The 24,533-nt window shown below is 42.6% G+C and overlaps 1 protein-coding gene across 1 annotated transcript in view; it reads right to left on the bottom strand.

Annotated features, from left to right (window-relative positions):
* Positions 1-24,533, bottom strand: part of sdk2b (sidekick cell adhesion molecule 2b) — a gene marked incomplete at its 3' end in the record, with an annotated part of 87,865 nt that overhangs the window by 42,909 nt on the left and 20,423 nt on the right. The window contains exons 3-11 of the mRNA XM_083994079.1: positions 23,899-24,046; positions 12,904-13,037; positions 8,908-9,019; positions 7,757-7,947; positions 5,920-6,003; positions 5,541-5,735; positions 3,243-3,359; positions 2,717-2,884; positions 2,184-2,286 (exon numbers count right to left, since the gene is read on the bottom strand). Of these exons, the coding sequence (XP_083850205.1) occupies positions 2,184-2,286; positions 2,717-2,884; positions 3,243-3,359; positions 5,541-5,735; positions 5,920-6,003; positions 7,757-7,947; positions 8,908-9,019; positions 12,904-13,037; positions 23,899-24,046 (1,252 nt within the window). The remainder of the gene's footprint in view (positions 1-2,183; positions 2,287-2,716; positions 2,885-3,242; positions 3,360-5,540; positions 5,736-5,919; positions 6,004-7,756; positions 7,948-8,907; positions 9,020-12,903; positions 13,038-23,898; positions 24,047-24,533) is intronic.

The raw sequence follows: 24,533 nt of genomic DNA, 5'->3' as shown, positions 1-24,533 counted from the left end.
ATAGTCATAAACCAGGTTGCTGCTGAGTTTCTAAAGGTCCCACATTATATGAAAGAAAATAATTTATTTCTACGTCTTTTTTTTTTGCTTTATTTTTATTCTATGGCTCAAAAAACAAGTCAGCCAATCAGGAGAGGGGGAGAGGTCAATAAAACACAGGAAAGGTGAAACATATGGGACCTGTAATCACCTTCATTGTAAGAGGTTTAGGGTTACATACATTTTCAGTTCACTTCTGTTCAGTCAAGCCAGATAATTTGTTGTTACCATTTTCTTTTGTGCCGAAAGGTATTTTAATGGGCAACAAAACATATTTTTTATTTATATATATTCTATGTCAACCAAAAAGTGAGATTCTCTGCATTTAAACCCTGAACCACTGTTAATCAGTGCAGTGGAAATGTCAACCCTGCTTTATGTAATATAAAACACACATTCAGTCATTGCAAATCCTGCTTACATCGCTTAGTTACCACCTGCTGGGATGTGAACTATGCAGTGAACCCCCACGTCAGCTTCAGATGGAGGTTTAACTCTTTCTGACAATAAAGCCATACTGTACATAAACTGAAGTTTGCATTGTCTTCTGTTCCACCACAGTCTGAGAGGAATATGTTATTAGTGAGACATTTCATCTTTCTCCCCCTCCATCTCTTCAGACTCGCCATCAGAGCTGCCCTGCATGCATATCATAGCGGATGACGGCTGCATATCAAACGCTGGATTCGCACTCATCAAAACTGCACAGCTCAAACGTAGCTTCAGATGTCGCCTTCTCTTTTGAGTAGAAAGGGACAGAATGGTCTATTGATCGCTACTGATGTCGGCTACAAGCTTGGAATTCAGTTAAAAAAAATACAAAACAAAAAAAAACCTCTGTTGTGATGGTTTGTGTGTAGCTATGGTGCGGACTCCCGTTCGTAAGACGGAGGTGCGTGAGAGAAACACTTTTGTGCTGACACGCGCGCACAACAAATGTGTAGCATGTGTAGGTGTTTGCTTTTGTACAAATGGAATGTCTTGGTCACAAGCAGCAGACAAGACACAAGGTTTCTGGATCTGAGCAGTGTTTTCTTTATGTGTTTACGTGCATTCCATGGAGCCATTAACGTGCCTGTGGGGGAACCAGAGCCCGGCAGCAGCAGCATGGTGGAATAATAAGATACAAACAGGTAAATAATAAATACCGTGTGCGTGGGCCAGCAAATGACTAATTAGCAATCAAAGGTGGAGAAAACAATACAGCGAGAATTAGCTGATGTTGCAGCCTCTTCATTAATGCATGCCTGCTCGACTACCGCGCGTTGTTAGGTATTCACTTTCACATACAAGATGATAAATACATAAAGATATGTCGGGGGGCGAAATGTGTGCAAACAAGAATTCTGCATCCAGTCAACCTCCTTTTGTTAGCTTGGCTCACTCATTTGCATCTTCACAATCACTCCCAACCACATTCACCCAATGGCGGTCAGGCATTCACATGTATTAGTAAATGAGACCTCAGGTGTTCTGTTCAGAGCTTGTTTGTTGGCTTTGAACCAAAGCATACTGTCTTTTTTTTTTTTTTTTTTTTTGGGACTTTTGTTGTGCAGACATTGGAGATACTTTCCCATGATAAGGCCGGACATATTTTCATATAATGAAAAAAAGAAACCCATGGAAAAAGCATACTGTAGCAAACAATGAATGTACCCTAGTAACACCTTTTGTCTGTGTGCGCCATCGAGCATCATTGTTATCCAAAGATGATTAAAAACACATCATGTAGACGCGGCGGGTGGCGAATCAGTCTCATATCCACCGTCCTGCTGCACTAACTAGTCAATAGTCCCCAACAAATGCACTATTTACACTTGATTGACTAACATTTGCTAAAAGAGAAAATACAGCGCCCAGCTGTTTTGGTGGAATTACTTTGTTAAAAATTAAATAACTATTGAGAGACAGACTGGCACACTGTTTGTTTTATCTTTTCATCTGATGACATCAAGAAAAACAGAGAATAACACCATCTTTATCCTCCCTTAGACTTCCCTTTATTTATTTTTCTCACTTTTTTTTATCATGTCTAGACTTCAATTCTACAGCCATTGTCTTCATTCCTGAAATGCTTTTCAGTCTAAATAATATAAATCAAGTGATTTTACCTCATAATTCTATGTTTATGGTCGTACCCTTACCTGACATTTACGCTGGGGTCGTGTGTGACCCCACAGGTCATTATGGCTTTAGTTCCTTTGATGACGCTCTGGTCCTGTGGGGGCGTGGTGATCCGGGTGCGAGCTGTAGAGGCAAAAGGAAGAGAGAGAAAGTGATGAGGGAAATCGAGGGGAAGAGAAAACAGCCCGCAAAGCGTTCTTCTTGAGAGAAACGATAAACGGAAAGAAAACACAGGAGAAAAATTTGAGGAAACTCATTTCAGTGTAAATGACATGCTGCTGTTTTGTATTTGGTTCCTTGATGGCTTCAAGTTGCACAGAGGAGTGCTTTTGTATGTGAAGGAATTGAGAGTTGCTTTAATACTACACTGCACAACCTTGTTTCCCTAACCTCTGCTGAACAGAAATGCCTCAATGAAACTCTTTGTTAAACCACTATCTGTTTTTGGATGAATGTGAGGTCGCTCGTGTGTTTGCAACATGTCACATCAGGTTACGCGCGTGTTTCAAAGGATATTTAAAGGCCTTGTACGTCTAAATCCCCGCACACTCACCCCAAACCATGAGGTCGGCGGATGCCTCGTCGATGCCCCGGGAGTTGCTCGCCATGCAAGTGTAGGTCCCGGCGTCTGAGATGTGGGAGGGGGAGATCAGCAGGCTGCCCGACTCGAGCAGGGTGAACCTGGGCAGCTGAACCGAACCGCTGGCCAACACGCGCTCGCCTGGAGTGTGTGAATAGGCAAGAAGAAAAAGAAACGGATGAGAGAAGAGGCAGATGAATAGAGAAGATGACAGAATGGTGGGAGGAGGGAAAGAACAAAATAAAGAGGTATTCAGGGATAAAAAAAGAAGAGAGGGAAGAAGATCTTGAGGAAAAACAAGGACTGTGTTTCCTTGATCTCCTATTGGGATGCAAACATGGAAAACCCAGTGCAGACTAAATCCTGGCAAAGGAATCCAATCAGGCTTTATTTGTAAAGCCACAGCAAACTATTGTCCCATGTGTATAGATAACAGACATCATAATCCCTAGATGTGTGTGTGTGTGTGTGTGTGTCTGTGCATATGTGTAACAGACACCTTTCTGCCAGGTGATAGCCGGTCTTGGAGCGCCAGAGGTCTCGCAGTGCAGGATGACTGACATGCCGTCAATCACGGTGCTGTCGGAGGGTCCGGCTGTTATGTTCGGGGCGATGCCTGGAGGGGGGGGAGACAATCACACGCACACGTGGAATAAAGAGTGAGCCGAGTACAGTAATGTGAGATGGTAAGAGGGTTTTAGAGATGAGAGAATAACTGTCTGTGGCAAAACCCCACTTCAAACGCATTTCCTGGAAGCGGCAGGCTGCTGCATCTCAGCGTTTAGTCGATGCTTTGTCCCACTAATTCTTCAGGGATCGACATAGCCTTCACCTCGGTGCCATGACTGTCTGTGGCTGGTCTATTTTTTCGCACCCACAGAGATAGTGGAAGTAGGAAGAGAAGGAGAAGGGAAAATGACTGAGGGAGAAGCACGGAGAGAAAGAGAAGGCGCTATGTAGATAACTAAAATCCCTATCTGTGATATGCCATAAATCAAAGCTTTTATAGGATGACAGGAAACTGTATCAGTCCCTAGAGAAACGGAGGAAGGAGAGAGTTTGTCATGGAAGCAGTGTTGATCTCAGGGCAGAAGAGAGTGGGACAGAAGGAGAAGTAGGGGCATTAATGTGCTCAGGGATAAAAAAAAAAAAAAAAAAGGTAGATGTTAAGATGAGATCTTGAAGGAGAGGAGAGGAGATGAGACAGTGTCAGGGGGAGAAAGAGGGAGAGTCGAAAAGGAAGGGGTGAGTTAGAGAGGGAGAATATCATGAATTCTGATAATGTGGTGCAGCGTGGAGTGAAGGCAGCAGGAACTGAGACAAAATGAAGAAAATTAGATGTCAGAAACATGTCAAGCAGATGAGGAAAATTACCAGTGATTTTTCACATCCCTGCAGATCCACTCAGTAAAAAATAACATGAACAGATTCATTCATTTAGGTGGTAAGAGTTTAGGTGCTAATAGCTGCATTAATATTGAGTCTTTTCATCTGGTGATGTATAGGCCTACTCCAGTTGTTTGCTTTAAAACACACTTCTTTAGTACTGACATAATGAAAAACACATTTAATGTGTTCCTGAGAAACTCAATAAAAGACATTTATTCCATCATAATTGACCGTATTAGTATTATATGGAAACAACTACACACAGCTATGTTCAGTATATTAGTCCTGATTGACATCTTTACTGGTGAACTCTGAGCCCCACTCCCACACACCTTCCAGTCATGTCATTAAAAGGTTCTGGATCAGGCAAAACATTAATGTCTATTCACAGTACGGCGGTAGTAATGGTGGTTATCTTGTATGTCAAGGTCTGGTATTTATAAGTGTTGGATATGGGAGGAATGGGAGTTATAAAGACCTGTCCACTATTGAAATCACCCACAATGGGCACGCAAAGTCTTAGATCTGGACCTTGTAGCATGAAAAGAAGGTTCAATGAGTCCAGTTTTCTCCTACTGTATCTCATGGAGGTGTTTGGCTGATGTTAAACTGCAAAGTGATGGTACCAGCTGGTGCGCTGAGCATTGACTTCCTGCCCCCTTTGTTTTCTGCTAATTCATGGTTTTAATTAGCTTGTTGTTTGTGGAGGCATTGGTGTTTCTGCTATTTGAGTGTGTTTTGTTGTTGTTGTTGTGATCTCTGCTGTAACATTAAACCAGGCCCTTGTGCAACATTAAGGAATTATTGTGCCGCCATGTATGAACAGTTTTGTTTCCTTCCTTCCTTATGCCGTGTTACTACTTTTTCCTTTTCTAGTTAGCAAGCTGACTGTTGCTAAGTAGTGCGCTGAGCAGCAGAGCAGTTGAGTGTGTACCTGAGTTTTGTTGGTGTTAATGATCAGGCGAACTTCTGGATAAATTAAACTCTTGATGGTGTTACAGTACATGAAATAGTATTATAGTTCATCATAATAACTGCTAATGGGCTGAACCAACTGACCCAACAACACGACCATGCACAACACGGCTGAAAACGTCCTTAATCTCCTTGGAAAAAGAAATATTTCAGATTTTTATGAAAACTGGTAAAATATAAATGTTAGCCTCAATGAATTAAACAGTAGAAACCAATTTAAATCATTAAACTGCCTTTTCTTTCTTTTACTAGGTTTAATTATTTATTTTTGATTTTTTCATTTTTGTAAAGTAATTACTCTGACAAGGCACTTGGGTGAGCCGTGTACGGATTCAACATCTTTCTTTGAGAGAAAAAAAAAAAAATGTTAATGCTAAAACACGTATTTCAAGAGTAGTAATTATCTGCGGAAATGAGCTACTGGAGCACTCACTGGTTACAGCCAGGTATGTGTTGGTCTGAACTTCTCCTGCCATATTTCTGGCGAAGCACTGGAACATCCCCGTGTCGTCAGGCAGGAGGCCGTTGACCTGCAGGCTGCCCCCGACCAGAACCCGATATCTGGGCATCTTCACCGGGTCGATGGGCAAAGCGTCCTTGTACCACACAATGTCTGGCTGAGGAACTCCTGCAGAGAGTGACGGAGAGTGAGCTTCCACTGACGAGTAAGTAAGTAAAATAAAATCACTTAAATTAAAAAAAAATTGCTTCAGTGTTTGTTGAAAATTCCAAGTATTCCAACAGGGATTATTTAATGTGCTCTGACACCCTTGAGTACTAAAATGCGCACACATTCACACAGCAGCGCTCACCCCGTGCCTGACAGGGAATGTCTACCACCTTCTCCATCTCAGCTGTGATGTGTTTCTCTGGTTCTTTTATAAACTGCGGTGGCTCTGAGGGACAGAGAGAGAAAGAAAGGGAAAGACGAGAGGATGAATTGATCAAAAAGGAAGCAACATTGCAAACATTACAGTGAATAAATCACATGGCACACAAAGTTAAAAGGTGATAATGTGTGATATTAAAACAATAACTGACAGTGCCTGTAAGAAACCACGCTGAATTAAAATGCTATTGAACTTTAAATATATTTTTTTGCTTTGAAATGCAGTGATGCTGAGTCACAACGGAAAAAAAAATTAAAGATATTATACAGTAGTTTGATTAGGGAAATCAGTAATTGGTGTTCTGCAGTGGTTTAGATGTGTTCTTGGTGAGGGGGGAAAAGCCTCAGCTATTTCAAGCGAAAAGTTCACCACACCTTGTGCGTTCAATCACATCACAACCTTGAAAACATCAAAGTGTTTCGGTGGGATGGAATGAAAGTGACTCAAGCAATGCTATTAAACCGTTTCTTCAGGCCAACCATTAGCTTTCTCCCTTTTAAATCAATTATACTTTCTCCTCAGTGCCTTGCGACTCCACAGCCACTGTATACCTCTGCCAGATTCATATGGGGGGGAGACTAATAATATTTATAGTAATTTCATACCGGCTCTTTTGTTTGAACCTGTGAGCCTAAATGCTAAGTTTACTCCCACACACTTGATCTAATGTATGAAGCTAAAAGTAGAAACACTTTTCATTCAGGTTGTCATGCTGATGTGAAAGCACAGGCAGGAATTATGCATTAGTGCTCATCATATTGTTTTCTCTATTCCTGTAGCATAATAATAAAAAAGTAAATCTCAAACCATTTTAAACCTTACGGACAAAATACTGTCTGAGAGTGAAAACAAACACTGAGTCCAAGAAAGAACTTTTCCAATCCAATCTAAGTTTGTTTGTGTTTTCGGTTATATACATGTTCTTGCCCTCAGGGGCAAACAATTTAGAATAGTACTAATTTGACCTCCTCCTCAAGGAGAAGAGGTGTGAATGAGTGTGAAACCAGAGTGTTAATATGGAAGATACCGTTTGCAGCAAGATGCAACAATGCTGTATTGTATGCTACAGTACATTATATATGTATTATGCAATTACTAGGGGTGACTAGAGGTATTATGCACAATGTCACCGTCTTTCTTTCAGGGTGAAAAGTATGAGTTTGAGTGCTGTGAATGAGCGAGTGTGTATGGAGAATGAAAACATTAAGTCCCAGGGTTGTGTGGCCATGATATGTGTATCAGTGCTTGTATAGACGGTTCAGGGGTCAAGTGTCACAGCACCATGGACAGCGCTGTTTTGTTTGTGTGTGTATGTGTGTCGGTGCTGCACGATCGATAGACAGAGAATGCATCCCTTAGTTTAATATTGTAAATAAAACTTTAGGCCCCAATTTAGAGAGAGAGTGCTCAAGCACTCACTGTGATGTTTGTATTAAAATGGCCTTGCCTATCTGCTGTATATTATGAATTGAAATTGTATTTTAAAATAATTTGTAAAATAAAACAAACCTTGAACCTTGAACCTTGAACCCATGTAAAATCAGATGTTCAGCAGCAGGGACCACCCCTCTATATTCAGAATGGTACAATCTTTTTTTCATAACCACATTTTGTGACAATTCAAAGACGAGGTTGATAAACAAAGTCAAATAAGACCTCTCCGAATTGAATCGATGCACAGCTGGCTATTCGAGGTCACCCCTAATAATTACATGTGATAACACAAAGGAAAGAAACATTTCTGAGTGTTATTTCTTACCTTGTACATGCAGGTAAGCCCCGGCACTGACGGAAGGGACGCTGCTGCTTCGGAGAATGGCCTCACACTCGTAGTAGCCGGAGTCACTCACCACAGGACTGAGGATGGTCAGTCTGCGGTTGAAGTCGCTCAAGCCGCTGGTCACCAACACGCCATTCTTACGCCAAGAGATGCTCAGCTTGATAAGAGGTCTACAGAAGGAAAACAACAAAAGCAAAGCAGAGGTGTCAGGTGTTTTCTAATCCCTATATGAATGTGTGCTTTTTTGTGCGTGATGATAGAACGATTCTGGTTCAGCAACACTGATCCAAATTTGATTTCTCTCACTATGTGAAACGTATCCATCAATTTGTTTAATCTGCTGCAGCACCACATATGGAAGAAAAAGAACTGGGCTGAGGTGATGCCAAATATCTTCAGTTCACACCACACTAAACCCACATTTGTACTACTTCATGAATCAAGAAACACTTGCCTAGAGAACAAAAACTAGAGAAATTATACTGGAATCAATTACTACTTATCATTCAACCCTCAAGGAATGTATTCAATTTAGTGCAAAAATGTTCTTGTTAGGATGGGCCTTTGTACAGTCCAGTATATTTTATTTTCTAAAGTAAAGTAAAATGAGCTCTAAAATGTATGTATGGATTACAAACCTCTGGTTTTAAAGGGATAGCTCAACATTTTAGCAAATTGGCCCATTGCCATAATCCCTATAGTTTTAGGTTCGTTACCTTTAATTGTCGGTGCAAGCTGTTTTTAGAACGGCGGAGCAGAGCCGCAAGCTGCTCAGAGCTACGCTACAGAGGCTAATGGGATTTCTTGGTTTCCCTCATCAAATACACAATCCAACAACTCCAAAACGCTCTGGTGGACAAGTTGTGACCTGCACATTCACCAGGCTATGAGATAATGGAACGTCTTATGGAAATGGGCCAATTTGCCAAAATGTTGAACCATCCCTTTAAACCATAAACCCCACATCCTCTCTCTTATTTCTAGTGCTATTCCTTCGCCCAGATTTTGTGATATCTGCCTTCATCCTGACAAACAGTGTTGGACAATCTATTGAAGTCTACTGTGACATCTGCTGATGATCTGAGCCTTTAACAAACCGCTCTTTGACCCTGCAGCTCCTGGATGTTTACCTGGCGTTGGCCACACACTCCATCGTGACCTCCGAGGTGCCTGTGACCACACTGGTGTTTCTGGGAGGGATGATGATGGTGGGGGCAATGGGGTCTGCAGGACCTCCCACATCTAGACAAAGAGACAGATTGCCACACACACACACATGGAGAGGTTAAGCGGAGAGCAACAGTCTTGACAGACAGATATAAGCAGATATATTTAATAGAGACAAAATGTGGAGAGTCCACTGGCAGATTTGTTGGGGAGTTCTCAGGACAGCAGTGTCCTATATGTTTCATTTCCACCCGGTGAACTCTGTGGGCGCTCATCGACATGAAATATTGAAGCTGACCAGTGCACGCACAGTATCTGAGTTCTGACAGAGAGATGGGCTGAATATGACAAGACAGTGCACTGACTGTGTGTAATAAGATGTCCACTGGAGAGCCACAAGCGGGAAGAGAAAAATACTGCCTGACCAAAACAAAGCTGAAGGGGTGTGTGTACTCATGCATGCACACACACACACACACACACACACACACACACACACACACACGTTTTCATGTGCGTATAAAACTCAGAAAACTAGTTTATGTCTGTTTGTGTTTGCTTGGGTTTATGTTGTGGGCATCAGGAAGAGTCAGCCAATGGCAGTGAAAGCACCATGTGTGTGTGTCTGTGTGTGTGTGTGTGTGTGCTGTTTGAGTGTCATGTCTGTGATAAACTCACACTGATCCGTCAATCCCATCATGCCCTGGGAGTGTGCTTGTGGCTCTATATGTCAGATGTAGCTACAGGGGCTGTCATGGCTCAATCTTACCCATCTTGGGTCATTAGATGCTCTGCACGGCTGTTATTTTTACAGCCAAACACACAAATATACACACACACACACACACACACACACACACACACACACAAACACACATGCAAGGCCAAGGTCTGACTGCAAAACACCGGGAAAAAAAACTGCTCATTTGAAATAGTCGTACCTGAATGAATTCTTGTTTACTTTCCAATTCAACATTTTTGAAAAGTGTGACATGCAGCGACAATATCAATGTCAATGTCACGGTTGTGTGTGTGGAGCTGGAGACGAGCACGGCATTGACACAAGACTGGACACAAGGGTTTTTAGACAGACAGGGACTAGTCTGCCTGTCTAGCCTCTACCTAGCCTTGCGTCACCAGGTTCCTCTACCTGGTCTTTTTACTAAACTTAACTTTCTTCATTGCCTAAGCCCAACCAGTGCAAAATCTTTTGGGGAAAAAAATACGCTATTAAAGGAATTTTCAGAAAGGCAGGATGTTTAAAAAAAGAAAAAAATACCGTTATTCCGACCATAGGAGGCAAAAATTGTCAGAATGATAGGACATTGGTAGAAAATGAAGTGTTGCCATTTAAACAATTAGAGGCCTACTACAGTATGTCGGACTGGTGGGATGTTGGAATGGCAGTTACCACCCCCTATACTTAACACACTGCCACAGTATTGATTTAAGTCTTCTCATCTCTCTCAGAAAAAAAAAAAACACAGATATGTATGTGTATTTCCTAAAAAGTGAAACTCTTTTCTTAAAGCAACATTCAATTTTAGAAAAAACGAGGCAGTTACAACAATGTCGGCAACATAACAGCCACATTTTTACTCTTGTTGAAGTTTTTAAACTCCATCTCGGCTATGGAACCAGTAAACATTAACCGCTCCTCGTCTCCTCTGGGTTCTCCTTGGCCCCCTTCGCTCTTGCAAGTTCTGTCGTAGCCAGGAGAGCTCATGGGAAGCGCGGTGTTCAAGGCGTCACTGCAGGAACAGCTGCTCCAGCAGATACTGACAGATACACACGCATATACTATATATATATATAAAAAAAAAAAACTCACTTAAACACACAAAGCCCTCAGCACAGGCTCCCCCAGCAGCCAGCCGGTGTGTGTATGTGTATGTGTGCGTGTTTATGTGTGCATATGTGGAGCATGTGTGGAATGTTCATGTAAATGCATGGCATGAATCCACTACAATCCCGCTGACTTGAGACCTCCCACTAGGCTCTCTATCTAACCTGAACCAGAGTGTCAGTGCATGTGTGAGTATGTGTGTGTGTGTGTGTTCTAGCACTAGCATAATCAACTCTGCCACTCTTCTCCATATGTGCCACAGGCTATTTCTGCTCCCTCGTGTTGTCAACTGTAATATCTTACCCTCACCCTCCTTATTCACTTCCATACTGAACTCCAGTCTACCGTGTCATAAGATGCTGTCTGTCAGGTTTCCTCTTATATTTCACTCTGCTGAGCTGAAGCCATCTGAATTGGTTTGATTTGTGTATCTTGTGTTTTTGTTGTTGTTGTTGTTGTTGCTGTTGGAGCTAAGGATGCTGGTGAATATTAAGAACTACTTGGCAGCAGTACAGTGTGTTTGCGCCCCTCTCCCTGCAGCTTTCCTCCCTCTGTGTGAACGTCTGTAACAATGTGTGAATGAGGCCACAGACATAATTGAGTGCAGTTAAATCAAATCTTGTCATAAAGACTGAGCTTTTTAATAAATGCAACATTGATTTAAGTAAATCCTTTACTTTAATAAATGTTGCATTATAACAATGTAAAAACACTTAAACAAAGTGCTGTATTTAAAATATTACATGAAAATTAAACTAATTTAATTTACATTATGCAATGTTATACTCTTAACTACTCATCATTATATGAAATATTAAACACCCACAGAGTCCTCTTTAAATAGTGAGTACTCTTCATTTTGATATTTCAAAGGAGCTATTTAATGAGTTTTTTAAGCGAGTGTTAGCATGACGACAGTTTACATAACAGTCTGGAAGAAACATTAATAGTTCTTTTACTTACATCTACAGTACTCTTAAATCTACTTGTCAAGAGCTGTAATAAACAACAACAATATTACCGATAAGTATATTGACCCATTGCTTTTCAATAGCAATTATAACCTGTTGCATAATAAAAACAGCAAGGGTTGAAACCTTCGGTGCAAAAAAAGAAGTGATACAGAGGTAGTTAAAGCAGAAGTAAGCGATCCGGTCGTTTTGGCTAACTTCTTGTCAGCCGATGGAGTTAGCAGTCCCCGCCCTCGTCCCTACGTCACCACATTCACGTGCATCCCTTGGCTGCACACACAGAGAGGACCGCCCCTTTATGCCGTTCTCTCTCCTCATTGGATAAAGGTTGTAGGATACAAGGAAAGTTTTCTCCTCGGTTTACAGCAGAGCAGAGTGACTGACAGACCCGTGTTTCAGACCAAACACTCTATATAAGTGATTGCTGTCGGAAGATATAACTATTTAAGACTTATTTTAACATAAAAATTCAGCTTACTTCTGCTTTAACACTGGGTGAAACTTGATGCTAACTAACAGCATTTTTTCCAAACTGGTAGTTAAAGGAATAGTTCACCAAAAAATGAAATTAATTCACGTCATTAGTGACTCACCCTCATGCTGATGAATACTCAGGAATAGTTTTTTATTCCTCAAAGTGCATCTGGAGACTCGGGAGGCCAGTTCGTAGTCCAACAAAACTTTATGAGATTAATAGGGCCTGTTTATATTCAAAACAACGAAATTTAGAATAGAAAATCGAATTTTACATTTTTACAGCCTAAACAGTCCTGTATTGAATTTGCCTGGTGTGCTCTGGACTATAAACTCTGGACTATATCCCTTCAGGACACTTGGATAGCTGCGGACGAGCAGTGTAGAGGAATATTTCAAGGTTTTTGTGTAGTTTTATTTTCTCCAGATGCACTTTGAGGAATAAAAAACTACTCCGGAGTATTCATCAGCATGAGGGTGAGTTACTAATGACTGAATTTCATTTTTGGGTGAACTATTCCTTTAAATGGCTGTTAATAGGAACACTGGCTTTGTGGTGGAACCGTGGAAGCAAAACCTTTATTTCTACTTCACACTTAATACTCAGGCCTGTCACATACTGTACTGCCAATATTATTCCAATCATCATGAAGTATGTAGTTACTCACTCTCCACTGACAAGGTGATGGGCTGGCTGGTCTTGTTCTCCCCGTTCTTGTCATTAACCGCTTGGACGTAGTAGCGCCCGGCGTCCGGTGCCACCGTGGACAGGATGACCAGCGTGTTGTCCAGTGTGATGGCGCTGCAGGGAAGCAGAGGAACCGCATGACAAAGTGAGAAAGAAGAAACAAAAAAAAAAAAGAGACGATAATGAGGAGGAGGAGAAGTCAGGGTGAGGTGAACGGCGCCCGGCGAGATGGAAAACGCTTTCATGTGCGCGTTCAAGATCAACACGTTCAGAGAAAGCTTCTTAGGGAAAAAATAATTCAAATGTTGCCCCGGACTGCCTAATTAGTGCTAAAGTCTGGTGAGCGTCACACTTGATCCGACGGCTGTAAAGGGCATTAAACATTTTAATTACTCCATTCAAGCAGCATTAGGTGTATCGATTTACAATGTGTAAACAATGTGTTGGTGCTGACTGAGCAAGGCAGAGATATTGACAACCTCCCCTGTTCATACTTGGCCTCATGGTCCTCTGAAATATGATAGTCCTGCATTCTAATCCAGAGCTTTTAATTGGCTATTTGTACCCCTCTGCTTCCTGTGGCCTGCATTTTGGCAGCTAACAACCTCTGGCACGAAACAATGGCCTCTCACTCATTGAGCTGCTGAAATTATGCCTGAATAAATAAAAGCCTGGTTCATTTTTCAGCAGGTGTCCTATAGGAGCTAATACCTGGTGTGTTGTTTTCTCTATCCAGTCCTCTCTTGGACTTTCCCTCGACTATGTAGCGCAAGCGGCCACTGGGAGAGAAATCCTCCTCCTCCTCCTCCTCCTCCTCCTCCTCCTCCTCCTCCTCCTCCTTGTCTTCCCCAATCCCCCCCTCCCTGATGTTACAGCCCGTGATGTTTACAATCAATATTTTCTTATTTTCTGTGCCTGTTCAACAATCTGGATGTAGATAGCACGTTCCAACTGGGTGCCTTCCTCCACATATATCTTTTCCTCTGGCCTTATCCCTCCATCAGCCGCTCCATCCCCCTCTCTCATCTACTCCCATTCCACCACAAGCTGAACGTGACCATGTGCGAGTGATGCAACAACTGAACTCAAAAAATAAGAGAAAGACAGAATTTCAGAATAAACTCACACTAGAAATATCCACATTTCTGAGAGAGGAGGCTCGGTCTTTCAGGAAACTGTCGCTGTTGTTCCGTCAAATGGCTGAGGCCCCTACCTGCCCCCCCTTCTCCCTCCTGTGTGGCGTTTCTCTTTGATTTTCCCTTTCGACATTTTCTCTATAAAGTTCCCAGAGCTATTGGCATGCAGCGTTCAATCGGGAATGGCAGTGATTTTAGTAATCAATAACAAACAACTAAGAAAAAAATCTTTGATCCATCCCCTGCATGTAATGGCGTCTTCTACAGATGTACTGTAATTGCACCAGAGTTGAACATTTTCCACCCTCGTCAGGTGCAATTAAGCCCGCGTTCCCGCTTCACCGCTGACGACCTGTTCTCTCTCACCTCCTCCCAATCCGACTCGCTGCACTTCTCAATCTACTCCTTCCCCCGGTCTGACCTTCATCACATCAGCGGGGGATTTAACTACCTGCTGTGCCTTATCGAGGGAGCAAAAGCGCTGGTGAGAAAGTGAGAATATGCTTAGATATGTGGAGGTGTGTGTGTGTGCAGGGGTATACAAGCGCACATACAGTATTTACAGGTACTGTATAGACAGAAAAAAAAAAAAAAACCTTATCATCTCTAATTGTGGCTCCCGAGAGGCTCGGCGGAAATGGATATGACACAGCACCCGGAGAGTGATGTGCTGTGTACGCTGCGTATAGCTACCTGTGCCGTTAGCATTTACAGTATGATGACTTATGAGATCCTTCTCCGGAGTGATTGATTTTCAAATATCTGAAAGCGGGCCCCAGTCGCCGGGCTCATTTGTGATTCCCCGTGCATGCTGAGACTGAAAACAGTCTTCCTAAAGGGGCTGGCAGGCCTCAATGGCTGCAGCTTATGATCTGCGGTAAATATTTAATGCTAGCTCGCTGGAGCGGTGACATCCGGGACGCACGGCTATGAATTATGGATCCCTTCAGGGATGTGGGCATAACGGAAGTGTCCAAAAGCGCTGAATGAATCCCAGGTGACTGCCCAGGACCTTTCTAAAATGGGAACACAATCCAGGGCTTTAACTTCCTTACCTGTCGCTTCATAAACTCTTGAGCATGAATGTACAGTCTGCTAACTTATAGGGGGGCCCCGACTTCACAATGGGCCCGTGTCCCCATTGTAACACAGCCCCTGCTCTTTGAAACAATATCAAGTATTGTAAAAGATGATCGTATAAGTGCTATCTTTTCTTCTCGCCAGCTTTCTACAAGGATCACACCGGGTAAGTCTGTCCAGGTGCCTGTGCAGCTACTCAATATTTCACAATACTCCTCAGGAAATCCTGATTCCATCGATGTTGGTAGGAGCGGGGAGGCTTCTCTTTTTCTTTATTCTTTTTTTTTTACCTCCGTTAGTTGATTTTAATGTGCCTCCCTGCTGAGCAGCCTCGCCCCTCAGCCTGTAATCAGGGCCGCTGCGGTAGGGGTCACCAAGCCTCGGGGATCAAAGACCACATGATGCAGGAAGAAATTAAAAGTAAGCCAATTATCCAGAATGACTTTACATGTACACCAAGGGAGCCGGGACAGGGAGGCAAGAATTTGGCTTTTAAAGAGGTAATGAAATTGTTCTGTTTATTTTTTTATTTAACAAGTCGCCTGAAGTCATTTCTTGTGTTTAGCGTGTCACTTATTTCCTTATCGTTCTCATTCTCTGTCTGGATGTGTCCTGGTCATCCTTATTCAACCTTATTCCCCATGCAGCCTTCTCTGTGGCTGTCGCGAGCAGCTGTCTGAGGCCGGCTCGTAATGGTTGCTTACCACGTATCCGGCACGGCGCGGGGATTTATCAAGCCACAGAGCTGAGAAATTCGGACAAATCAGATATGTGTGAACATGCCTCCTTCTCTGTCTGGTTTTTATGTTTATTCCTGCGTCTTTGAAACGCTCTCTCTCCTTATTCCAACCCAATTTCCTTTTCCATTATCATTCTCCAGGAAGAGCTGTGGGGCCCACAAGAGAGCCTGGCAGTGCTGGACAGCTGCTCTTGGCCAACTGTGCAGCTTTATGTTCAACCCCTTTTTTTTTTTTTTTTTTTGCTTGCAGCAAGACTCAGTATTAGTCTCATATGCAATTACTTTCTTCTGGATCAATTTATTTATGTTTAGCATCAAGGGTGGCTTTTCAATGACTGCCAGCCTTATAATGATTCTGTAGCACTTTAATCAATAATGGTGATGAGGATTTACGTTTGATTGAAACACAGAGATGGATGTTTAAATGTTTCATTTGCTACTGGATGCTTTCCTTCTCCAATTTTCATTAATAGTAACAAATTACATTACAGTAAAATTAGATAAACAATGATTCAGGGTTGCACTCTTTAATTAGGAACACATTGTCCCTGGACTCTGTATTCTGCTGCACAAGCTTATAAGAGCACATGTTGGTGTCTGTTTCAATCTATTTGTCAGTCTGCATGCATATCTTATCATGTTAATCCAGTCCTGACACAGGTTGACAGAGCCGCACGGGCACTCTGGAGCGCTTCGGCATCTGTCGTCGCTGTCCCTCTCTGCTGGGCCGTGAGGGGCCTAACCTCGCTCCACAGCCTCAGACCTCCATTACATGCAGACAAATGGCCCTGGTCGACTGATGGCCTCCCCCAGGAGAGAGGGAGAGGGGTCGGCGGGATCAAGCGGCTCACATGGTTGGCTAAGGTATGACTCAAAGCGGAGTCGGTAGACAGATGACGGCAGAAGAAAGCCAGAGAAGGAGAGGGAAGGAAGGAAGGAGAGAGAGTGGGAGGGGGGAGGAAAGACGAGTGAGAGCGAGCAGGCTGCATGCCCTATTGCTCAGCAGACCTGTGATGAAAAAGCCACAGCTCCTGGGGATGGAGAGATGGAGGAGGAGAGGTGAGGGAGTGTTGCTCATAAAAACAGCCACTTGTTTTCTCACTGGGGGCATGAACTAGAGATTTGTGGCTCACTGGTCGCGTTCTGCTTTCCCCCGTCGCTCTTGGTTGGTTGAGTTGTTCAGAGAACCGGCCTCAGCGAGGGGGAAAAAGGGAGGGATGTCCCAAAAAGATACCAGGTGACATCTAAATGAACTCCATTTACGATCAGCCTCGATTTGCATTTATAACGCTTTGTGTTTACAACATCAAACACAAAAGGCTTCCCTCAGATAACGCCGCCAACTGATAGCTATAGCTATCCACGCTGGAGCTGGAACCATTCGTTGATGATCCGTAACTAATGATTTTGATGATCAATTCATCACTGCAGTCAGTTTTACTTGTTCCAGGTTTTCCAGTATTGAGGGTTTGGGTCATTTATTCTGTTTAATATCATTGTAGAGTGAATATTTCTGGGGTTTCTACTGCTTTTCAGACACATTTTGGAGCTTTTAAGCATCACTTTGGGCCCTCGGAAACCTTCTCTGACATCTTATAAGCCATATAATGATAATAATAAAAAAAGATTCATTATTATATTATATTAATATTCAAGAGTATATTAAACAGATTATTTAAATTAAAAAACTAACTAACTATTAAAGTGACTACGAGGACTTTCGGAAAGCGGAAGTGTTTTCAACTACATTTCCCATGAGCCTCCTCCGCCTGCACGGTGAAATTCTTGGACCAGCGCAAGACGGATGAAAGTGAAAGCATTTGCCAAGAATATTTTCATTAATCAAGAATGAAAGTCGGAGGTTCAAAGGCGATCAGATATCGTCGTAGTTCCGACCATAAACGATACCAACTAGCGATCCGGCGGCGTTATTCCCATGACCCACCGGGCAGCGTCCGGGAAACCAAAACTATATGCTGGGCGAGTCGACCACTAAATAATAATATCAAAAATAACTATAAAGACAAAACAATATATTTATCGAAAATGGGTAATGTAGATTCAGCCACATTAATATGAGACTCTTGTATAACCAAAAGCAAACTCCTCTGGGTCTCTTTAACTTTTTTTCGAGTTTCTCAAGAAATAATGAACAGATCTTGATGTAAAAAAGAAAATCACACACATCATTGCTATTAACATCTATGAGTTTGTAGTTTTTGGTGGTGACAATACATAATAATCAGGATTTGACATGTGCAGGATTATTTGGCCTTGATGGAGATGTGCGGTCTATTGAGTGCCATTCTCAACGATAATGGGTTTTGAACCACTGATCGAACAAAATAAGCCGTTTTATAGACCAAATAAACACAAGGTGCTGCCCCAGATACATGTAATTACTCATTTAAGACTTCACTGAGTTCAGTTGAAGCTTGCTCTTCCTCGACATTCCTTCCCTTTGACCTGTAGATCGTTGGGTTCATGACTAATACCGGCCGGCTGGACGTAGTGAAATGTAGAGGAAGGGCTTTGGCTATTCACTGGCCCCCCGTGACTAATGGGGAATCCATAGCAGACTGACAGGACCTGCGCATCACAGGCAGGGGCCATTAATTGATCAGTAGCTACAGCAGATTACTCAAGGGAATTACAATGGGCGTGTGTCAGGGATGTCCTCCCACTGACTCCTCCGGGTCAGGCTCCTCTGTGTTCTGTCTTCACGGACACCTCTACAAGGTTGTTTTCAGCGTAATGCAGATAAATCCATGACTGAGTGTCAATGTAAAGTTTCTGGGGGGAGAAAACCAGGTAGCGGGAGGAAAGTTGTTGTTGTCAGAGGTGAAATAGTGAGAGGGTAGTCAAACAATTCCTATCAAATGTGTTTACCGAAGGGCTTCTGATTATACACCGCATTAAGTCTCCAAAATAACACAACAAATCACGGCAACCGAATGGAAAAGACCCTGCCAAAGTTTTTTTTCCGTTGCATATGGGAAGAATAATGGCCAATCCGTGCTAAATAAGTTCTCTCTCTCCTTGTATCCCGCTCTATATCAGAACAGCAGAAAGGAACAGATCCACTGTACTGTACAGCAGCTAGACCGATGCCTAGCGATGCATTTTTTAGCTGCGAGTCAAACAAGGACACAATTTCTTGCACCCAGACAAGTGAAGAGGGAGAGCACAGCGAGGACCATCAGAAAGAAACACTACAATGAGTGAATCCCAAGTTTATGGGTGTAGTACTGTCACACACACACACACAGAAGAGAGAGAGAGAGAGAGAGCACAGGAGTCTTTGCCTACGCCAAGAACAACAGCTGCAGAGGCCACATGGCAAAGAGAGAGCAGTCACAGTCCCACAGCGAGATGCTGCCTTGCCAGGGGGAAACTGGCAGCAGGGAAGCAGAAATACTGTATTCAAGCAAGTTTATGTGGGTTTCCTTCACACATCCAGGGTCTGTGAGTGGTACGTCGTGTTCACACTTTACTGTGTTTGAATTTACATATTTTCTAAACCCAGAGGATTCAAGTTCCAGTTCAGGAATGAACACACCGTTTTCCAAATGTGATGAAAATCTAAATCTGGTTATACGAGTGTTAAAGCTATTTATTATTAAATAATTAATCCCTTCTCTCACTTCAGTGTACAAAACAAAGCATCTGGTCATTTAGCTGAATAATGAATGTAATGATCTGTTTGGTAAACTCAGGTTCAAATGAGACAATTTAAAAACAAATACTCAAATGTATTTATAACTTTTGGTTTTGGAATAAAAAGAAAATGGTTGAAAGTCATTTGGTTGCTGTGCTGAATGAACAACAAGTCTATCTGGGTGAACAGGCTTTGAATGAAATGCAAATGTCTGAATCTGCTCACATTGACAGTGTCAGCATGCTGATGTTCAGCACTTAGCATTATACACTTCCCAGCATCAGTAGCCTCAGTTCAGTGTGCTAAGAGGATAACATTTGCCAATTTGCAATCAAACAAAAAAAATACTGTTGCTGATGCCATTGGCTTTGCTGGTATTTGGTCATAAACAAAGCACTGAAGCAATTAAAACCAATTAAAATTTGGAACCAGTGAGCGCAATGGAAAATTGAGGGATCAGCAATGTTGATCAATTCATCATAACAGGGACATGAATGTCTGAACCAGATTTCACGGCAATCCAACAAGTGCTTATGAAGATATTTTTTTATGTCAACCTCATGGTGGCGCTGTGGGAGAAGTCAGTAAATGATCAGAGTCAGTAAAACCACGATTATCTGCTGAAAGATTCATGGAAATCCATTCCAGAGCTGTTGAGATATTTCAGCCACGACCAAATGCGTTGACCAATCAACTTCTATTGAATATTGAATGCATATCGATGTGCTCAATTGTTGATGAAACTCACAGAAATGAGGAATCAAGTCGTGCATGTTTGCAGATCAGCAGAGATACGACAGAGAGAGACACACTTGGTCTCTCCAAAATGATCAAAACCAGGACGATTATGTGCATGTAAATGTGCTAAACATTCATAAAACAAAGAACCTGTCTCCCTTCTCCCTTAAACAAACTCCCTAGGTATTTAAAAGATTTGCATTTGATAAATGGATTTGATATTTGATTTAGATTTAAATAAGTTCTATCAAATGCTAATCCTGGTGTTTTGGTGACGTCTTGAGCTGAAATGACACCTCCTGTGTATTTTGAGGTGTCTGCTTGTGATCAGATTATCCTGGATGTGTTCTGTAAATGCTGATGCGGACTGAATGATGCAATTTGAGAGAAGCAGCTCAAGCAACTTCCATCATTTTCCACACAGAGCACAGGGCAAAGCTGATCACAATATAAATGTAAACACGACGCAGCAAAAGATGTATTTTAAGTGCAACATCCTTCCAAGGATGTGTGAATTTAATTAGCTGTTAGATTGGTTGGAGGTGATTACCACAGTTATTTTGATTCAGGCTGCTCCCCCCCCCCCACCCTCTCTCGTCTATTGCCAAGGTGTGATTAAGCAGCACACTGAGAGGCAGCAAGACGAACCCCTGGAGAGCCGGCAAATTAAAGTTATGACACCTGAGGAGGAATAGCAGGAGCAGGGGACAATGAGAGGAGATGGGGAAAAAAGCACAGAGAGGGAAAGCAAGAAAACTGATTTAAAATGAAGAGAAAATTGCCACCATGGTCGTAGCACGTGGTGCCTTGACCTGTCTTGTGTGCCTTGACATGGTGCCTTAAAGGGATAGTTCAACATTTTGGCAAATTGCCATCGCCATAATTTATTTTTTATTTATAATTTATTTGTCGGTGCAAGCTATTTAGAACGGCGGAGCAGAGCTGCGAGCTGCTCAGAGCTACGCTACAGAGGCTCATGGGATTTCTTGGTTTCCCTCATCAAACTCATCAAATACACAATCCAACAACTCAAAACGCTCTGGTGGACAAGTTGTGACCTGCACATTCACCACGCTATGAGATAATAACAGAACGTTACGAGACGGAGTTGTTTTCGAAGCAAATTCAGAGAACGCTTGCAGGAAAACTGCCCTCGACGGAAACGCGCATCAGCTGTTTTGCATGAATTTACCTCGAAAACAACTCTGTCTCCGTCATTTGCCTCTAAAACAACAGAGCGTTTTGTTGGATTGTGTATTTGATGAGTTTGATGAGGGAAACCAAGAAATCCCATTAGCCTCCGTAGCGTAGCTCTGAGCAGCTTGCGGCTCTGCTCCGCCGTTCTAAACACAGCTTGCACCGACAATTAAAGATAACAAACCTACTCCTAAAACTATAGGGATTATGACAATGGGCCAATTTGCCAAAAATGTTGAACTATCCCTTTAACTTGACCCACAGTGGACAGATCTTCCAGATGTGACTATGAGCATTACTGTATGTATAGTGGCCCATGACAATGTTTAGAGAGACCACACAGCTGGAGCTGACTCTCTCTCTTTGGCTCTTCCTCCATCTCCCCCTCCCACCACCACCACCACTAGTCAGACTTTGATGCCTCAACAGAGTCAACGCTAGTGGCACGAATCAAATTCAATTAAATGATTTTCAATAAAAAAGGCCGCCTGTTATCAACGGCGCTGATTTGCACACAGTGACCTTGGTGATGTGTACAGGAATTAGCATTCTCAGTGCTAGAGGGTAGGAAGCTTGGATGAAGAAAAGCAAAGCGCACACAGTGGGTGGCCCTTTAATGGAGACAAAGGGAGTGAGAGAGAGACGGAGAGAGACGTCGACAGAAGAAATAAATGAGACAAGAAGAGCAAGTGGAAGGATCTGAATGATGGAGATGTGAACATATTAAGGAGTTGAAAGAGAGAGTGTTGACTCTTCAACAGACCCTTTTCACTGTGATTGTCAACAGTGTATCATCATTCAACAAGCCGGAACAAAAAAAAAAAAAAGATGAGATAAAATAAAAGCAAAGCCAGTGGACGACTTGTGGCCGTCCAAGGCCTTCAGCTCCTCAGTCAGTCTGGACGCTTGTCTCATTGTCATTCTAGGTCAGGGTATGATTACTGATGATGAGGAGCTGATAAGAAAGATTCACTCTAACCAAGGGCAAGGTCACCTCCCACTACGAAGAAATGCAGATGTGATGAGATGGGGGATAAGTGCCTTTTTAACACCCTTAAGCGCAGGTACACACATACGCAGTATCATCCTTGCAAAGACAGGAACTAAAAAAAAAATGTGTCGAAAAAAAATTACTGCCAATCATTGAAAGAGAAAAAGAAGCACTTTCACCTTGGCTTGTAGATGGAATGTATAGTCTGTAATAAGCGGGAAGCAGTGACAAAAGACACGGATATTATTATGCTCTTGTCTATCTGCTGCTTGCATGAGCGAACCATGTCTCATTATGGACTATAGGAGCTTATAGCAGTATTGTGGATGATGTAAACACCCAGGTTTAGACAATGAAAGAATGCATAATAATCCGTCAATGTTAAAGCACAAAGCTACGTATGCGAAGGCCTCTTTTAAAGGGCCCGTATCTACACTTTTCTTGTGTTTTAATTTCCTCATAAATACTTACATCTTTACCAATTTGAATATGGATATATGAATATGAATATGTAGAAGATTTCAGGTAAACACTCAGATTACCAAATTCTGCGAGTTTGGTTGCAGGGTGGGGTGAGAGTGGTGAGTGCTTTGTTATGACATCACAAAGTTGCATTTGTCTGGGGACTGCGGCTTTGAAACTTTCACAGTATTCATTTAGAACCTAGAGCTGCTTTATAATCAAACAAAACATGCAAATAAAATATGGGACTTGCCAATGCGTCTGTCAATTACAAAGACACTGCAACTGAAGTAGTAAAACTAGCTCTACTGCACCTTTCTTGGACCACAGAGCAAATGAGAAAAAAAAAACACACCTCTATCCCAATCCACCTCTCCATTTACACCCTTCTATTTTAAGTGAACAGAATAGCAGAGCAATACAACAATCCCATTTGAGGCTGTCAGCAGCTCCAGAGCTCACTGGCCCTATCAGGCACTGATGGTGTTATATGAACACCACCACCACCACGGCAGGCTGGCAAACACTGATAGCTAACCTCAGAAAACACAACCTCCCCAAATGTTGAGACCACGATGAAGGGCGACGAAGAGGAGGGAAATGAGACAGAGACAGAGACGTACAGTAGATAAGCTGAGATAAAAGTGATCTGGGTTTTTACTTTGAAATCAAAAATGAGGAACAAAGACAAAGCGATTCCATTTCACACAGCGCCGGGACTGCTTTGGTTTTCGGCCCCTCGTTCCGAAGGAGAAACTCAAACTCTGCTTTACCACAAAATGTAACGAGATGAATGACAAACGACAGGTAGGAACAGATGCTTTCAAACTAAAACACACAAAGACTCTCCGAGAACAGAAAGAGCAACAAAAAGGTAGTCGCAGAATCAAACATAAACACAGACTAAAGCAGAAAAAAGAAAGGGGGCCTCATGGGGATTAACACAAGTAAAAATAGAGAAGGTGAAGACTTACATGCGACTGCTGGGCGGGATCTTGCGTCCATCTCGGAACCAGGTGACTTGTGGTTGGGGGAAGCTGCGAATGCGCGGCGCCGGGACGACAGCGCCCTCTCCCTGGGAGACTGACTGGGAGCGTTCACCTTCTTCAAAACTGCCCATAACTACAGGAAAACAAACAACACACACACACACACACACATGAGTATAGGGAAAACAGAGCAAGAGGGTTAAAGGAAAATACAAAAAAAAAGGGGGGGGCGTCTGAAGTCACAGGCAAAATTTTCCCGTCTCTCTTATGAATCTGACTTTCGGTGCCCACTGAGCTTTTGCCATCTGCTTTTCTGTTCTGCAATGTTACTCCGAGCTGCTTTGATGGACAGTGCACTGTTGTTGCCATGGTTTCCACAGTATATCAAAGGAGGCTAGAAGGAACCGAGATGTAATGACTCACAGAGGGACACAGAGGGGACGCTAAATTGACTCATATTCATATTCTGTATCCCCCTGTGTGGATGCATTGGAGGGCAATCAATCTTGATCACACTCTAAATGTGTGCATTACTCAACATGGTAGATGACCAGGGCTGCTGCTATTCTATCATCCCCTAATATATTTCATTTGTTACAGTGGTTTTATTTCTCTCCTGT

Source organism: Trachurus trachurus (assembly GCF_905171665.1).
Source record: "Trachurus trachurus genome assembly, chromosome: 19".
Lineage (NCBI taxonomy): Eukaryota > Metazoa > Chordata > Actinopteri > Carangiformes > Carangidae > Trachurus > Trachurus trachurus.
This window is presented reverse-complemented; position numbering and strand designations above follow the sequence as displayed.